The sequence below is a fragment of the Colletotrichum orchidophilum genome, assembly GCF_001831195.1.
Source record: "Colletotrichum orchidophilum strain IMI 309357 chromosome Unknown Scaffold_273.1, whole genome shotgun sequence".
NCBI classification, from domain to species: Eukaryota; Fungi; Ascomycota; class Sordariomycetes; order Glomerellales; family Glomerellaceae; genus Colletotrichum; species Colletotrichum orchidophilum.
The window spans coordinates 1,185-5,900 of record NW_019173229.1 but is presented as its reverse complement, the minus strand read 5'-3'; the positions used below and the strand labels follow the sequence as shown (position 1 = coordinate 5,900).

Genomic DNA, 4,716 nt, shown 5'->3' with positions numbered 1-4,716 from the left:
TTGGCTATCGACAAAAGAAAATGGTCAGAGAGCCGTCGGCACGGTATCTGAAAAGAATGCGCAGCTTTAGGGGTGGTGTCGGAGGTGATGTGAGTGATGAGGTGAAGAAGAAAGCAGTGAAGAAATTCGTCGGTCGCGAAAAGCAGTGACGTTTGGGTCAGCCCCACTACAGGCCTCCTCCAGGCAGGCACGCAGGAACGCTCCGGTCGCATGCGACCTCCCTCAAATAGGATTAGCCCGTTTCCCTCTCGACCAACTGCCCGCCTCATTTCCTACACATTATCTGGCCAAGGTACATTAAACATGACCTTACGGAAAGGCACTTCACAGCCAAAGCAGCCATGCTGGTTTTTTTTCCTACGCCTCTGTTCCGGGAGATGGGCTTCTTATAGGAGCGGCTACCAAGTGGTCAAGTACCTTGAGGAAAGAAACGAACGTCCCTGGCTTCCATTGTTTTGTCACCACGTGTCAGCTACCCACCGTCAATTGTTGGCCAGCAGTGGCGGGTTTGAGGGTCCTTCCATGGGAGTGGGACAAACTTATACCATTGAGTCAGGGAACAAAATGCAAACTAGAGACACCTATGGAAAATGGGGATGGACAATATTACCAGCACCAAAGTCCTACCGATAACACATTACTGATACTTCACCTGATCGTGGTTTGGTCTTCAGATTTCGCAGGCACCTACCTAACCTCAATGTCCTGAAAACCTCTGTCCCACCTGAGACCCTGAGCTTGAGCTTGCAGTACCCTATCTAACTTTGTATCCCATTACATAAGCAACAATTGGTCATGTGACTCAGATACGCTTTCGCGCGACGACGCGTCTGTCGCGGAAAGTGAGATGCTCATCGAAGAGAGGTCGCCACCGCGCCTTTGATGACTACCTATGGATGTCCCCGTCAAACACCCAGGCGTCCTGTCATCACCCTTTTTACACGAAAGTCATTTCCGTAAAAAGGACACACTATGATCGCATCTTGACGCTGAATCAGCAGCTGATTCTCTCATTGAAACTGAGCCACCTTGCAAAATGGATTCCGACGAATACGACGACGATCTCGCAGATGAGGATTTGGTTGAGGCACTCAGTCAGAGCCAAGCTATACCTGTGAGCTCGGGCGTTTTCAACTTGCAAAATGTTTCACAAGGCAGAAAGTCGTCCGTCACGCAGGCTCTGGCACCATCTCACAGTCGGGCCAACGCTGGACGTCAAGGACAACCCTCCGATATAAACACAGGACTGAGAGTAAGCTTACATGCTCATTTATTTCAACGATCAAAGCATTTGCTAATCATCAGTGCAGAATATGGGAAAGACGACCATTCAGCCTCTAGGGACCGAGTTCGATGATTTACCTTCTGACGCCTTCTCCTCTTCACCGGAGCCCGTTGCACCACCCGCTAGAAACGGTCTGGCGCGTACTTCATCGTCAAGCTTTCGCCAGACCACTTTGCTCGGTGGCAGGGTGGCAGATGACGCCCCAATTCAGCCGTTGCAGCCAGGATTTGGTCGTGTCTACCGAGGAGACAAGCCAGAGGAGGCCCCTTCACAACACGCCATAGATCGCGAAGCCATGAAGACATGGTTATATCCCACCAACCTAGGAGCCACCAGAGATTACCAGTTCAGTATCGTCAAAAACGGCCTCTTCAATAACACCCTTGTCGCGCTCCCTACAGGTCTTGGCAAAACATTCATTGCTGCGACAGTGATGCTGAACTACTATCGTTGGACTAAGGATGCCAAAATCGTGTTTGTCGCCCCTACCAAACCGCTCGTCGCTCAACAAGTCGATGCTTGCTTCAACATCGTGGGCATACCCCGGTCCGAGACTACGCTTCTGACTGGCGACACAGCGCCCACTCTCAGAGTAGACGAATGGGCGTCAAAGCGAGTGTTTTTTATGACGCCGCAAACCCTCCAAAACGACATATCACACGGTTACGCGGATCCGAAATCCATTGTACTTCTGGTGATTGATGAGGCTCATCGAGCAACGGGCGAGTATGCTTACGCAAAAGTCGTGAAGAGAATACGTCAATATAACCCCTATTTCCGCCTACTGGCCTTGACAGCAACACCAGGGTCGAAGGTCGAGACTGTGCAAGAGATCATTGACAATCTCGGAATATCCCACATCGAAATTCGAACCGAGGATTCAATCGATATTCGTCAGTACGTTCATCAAAGGAATGTCGAGCAAGTAGTCCTCGATCCCTCTGATGAGATGTGCGAGATCAAAGAGCTGTTCTCAAAGGCCTTGAAACCGTTAATGGACAAGCTTACCCAGCAAAACATCTACTACGGAAGAGATCCGATGGCGATCACGACATATGGTCTGGTGAAGCAGCAGCAAGATTGGTTCGCCAACGTCGGACGAAGAGCCAACCCTGGGGTGCAGTTCATGATGAGGGCTATTTTCAGCATTCTACAAAGCTTAGCCCACGCGATCAAACTGCTCAGTTTCCACGGCGTCAGACCCTTCTACGAAAATCTGAAAGAATTCCGAAGCGAGATTGAGGACAAGGGAGAGAAGGGATCCAAATACAAGAAGCAGATTGTTAACGACGCGAGCTTCCAAGAGATGATGACCAGGGTGGAAAAGTGGCTTCGCCTGGACGGCTTCGTTGGTCACCCAAAGCTGGCCGCTCTCCAGGACACCGTTCTGAACCATTTCATGGATTCAGGTGCAACCTCCACTCGAATCATAGTGTTCAGCGAGTACAGGGACAGCGCCGAGGATATTGTTCGGGTTCTGAACGCTCACAAACCGCTGATCAAGGCCACCGTCTTTGTGGGACAAGCAGACTCGAAGCGGTCCGCAGGCATGAAGCAGGCTGAACAGATCGCGACGATACAGAAATTCAAGGATGGCGAATACAACGTTCTGGTCGCAACGTCCATCGGAGAAGAGGGGTTGGACATTGGCCAAGTCGATCTGATTGTTTGCTATGATGCGTCGTCCTCGCCCATCCGAATGCTGCAACGAATGGGCCGAACGGGCCGGAAGAGGGCCGGAAACATTGTGCTACTGCTTATGAGAGGCAAGGAAGAGGATGCTTTTGCCAGGTCAAAAGACAACTATGCGGAAATGCAGAAGTTGATCTGCGAAGGGAGCAAGTTCAACTTCCGCCACGACCTTTCGGCTCGTATCGTACCTCGAGATATCCGCCCAGAGGTGGACATGCAGCACATCGAGATCCCCATCGAGAATACGCAGAACCCGTCGCTTCCGGAGCCCAAGAAGGGAAGGGCGAGAAAGAAACTGCCGCCCAAGAAGTTCCATATGCCGGACGGCGTCGAGATGGGATTCGTGAAGGCGTCCGCGATCGGCAAACCCGAAGCGGTGCCCAAAAGGGGCCGCCCTAAAAAGCAAGAGCCGACAGAGGTCGACTTCGTCGCCGACGTACCCTCGCTCGATTCGGTCGTGCTCACAGAAGCGCAACTGGCCGAGTTGGACAAGGTGTATCGGTCCCTGCCTGCTAGTCGAACCAAGATAGAAGAAACAGAGATGCCGGAGCTGTCCACGTACCCCTTGCTTCAGCGCCGGCTTCGACCAGTCGGCAGAGTCCAGCACAGCCAGCGCACGAAGAGGTACGTTAAGCTGTGTCAGAAGTTTGCCAAGAATCAAAATGAGAGAAACCGCTGGGTACGCCGTTTCGGAGAGGAAGACACGAGCCAATACGGGGAGATTCCGGTGCCGTCGTTTGCGAGCGATACAGAAGACGGAGGAGTAGGAGGCGTGTCAGGTCCTGGGGTTCTGGTGCAAATCGCGACGCCAGTGTCGTCTGACGAGGACGAGCCCATCGAGGAGCCACGGCCAAAGAAACGCCGATCGACCGGTACAACCAAGCGTGCAGCATTCACGTCTGCTTCGGCCCTGGTCAACGACGAGATGGACGAGACGATGGACGAGGAGTCGCCTCCCCGCCGCCTGCCAAAGAAGGCTGCTGGAAGGGGACGCGGCAAGAAGGCTTCCAAGAGGGTCGCCCGGGGTATCAACAGCGACGAGCTCGGCGACGCCTGCGACAGGGACAGTGACATGATGGACACGGACGGTTCAGACAGTGGAGGCGACCTGCTGGACTTTGTCGTCTCGGACGACCACCCCGTCTCCAGCATCCAGCCGACGTCGTCGACGCTAGCGACGAGTCCAATCGTAGCTTCTGCAGTGGCAAGGCCTAAAGGGACCGCTCAGCCGTTTTATGTGCCGACTCAGTTTCCTGGGACGCAGGAGTCTGCGGACTCGCTACCGGACCTCGACGACGTGCTTCTCAGCAGTAAGGGGAAGAAGACTTCAAGGGCGGTGGCTCCGGAGGGTGAATCTGACGAGGATGCCACTCCGCGGGCGCAGGCGGGCGGACGACAGCAGAGGAGGCGACCGGTGTTTGATAGTGATAGCGACGAATGACGTGACCAAGCTTTGGGTCACTTGTGAAAGGTACATTCTATGAGTTTGGAGTATGGGTCATGATGTATTCGGAAGGCGATGGGACACTATTATCACTAGGTCATGGTCACAAGGGGCGATAACGATTCAATGAAGATATTAAATTACTCTGCTCTGACCTACCTTGGTCCTTTCCATGCCGTGATCCCAACTCGGCACCAATTATATTCCAGCCCTGCAACCCAAACTCCAACGACAACGCTCGCATACTTTTCTAGCAATGTCAAGTCAGTGAAAACTTCCTTGAGAAAGACTCAAT

The 4,716-nt window shown here is 53.0% G+C and overlaps 1 protein-coding gene across 1 annotated transcript; it reads left to right on the top strand.

Annotated features, from left to right (window-relative positions):
* Positions 1-1,036: 1,036 nt before the first annotated feature.
* CORC01_14340 (type III restriction enzyme) lies at positions 1,037-4,418 on the top strand (the record flags this gene model as incomplete). Its single annotated transcript, XM_022625951.1, has 2 exons — positions 1,037-1,252; positions 1,311-4,418. 2 exons carry the CDS (start codon positions 1,037-1,039, stop codon positions 4,416-4,418), a joined length of 3,324 nt encoding a protein of 1,107 aa, XP_022467537.1.
* Positions 4,419-4,716: the final 298 nt, after the last annotated feature.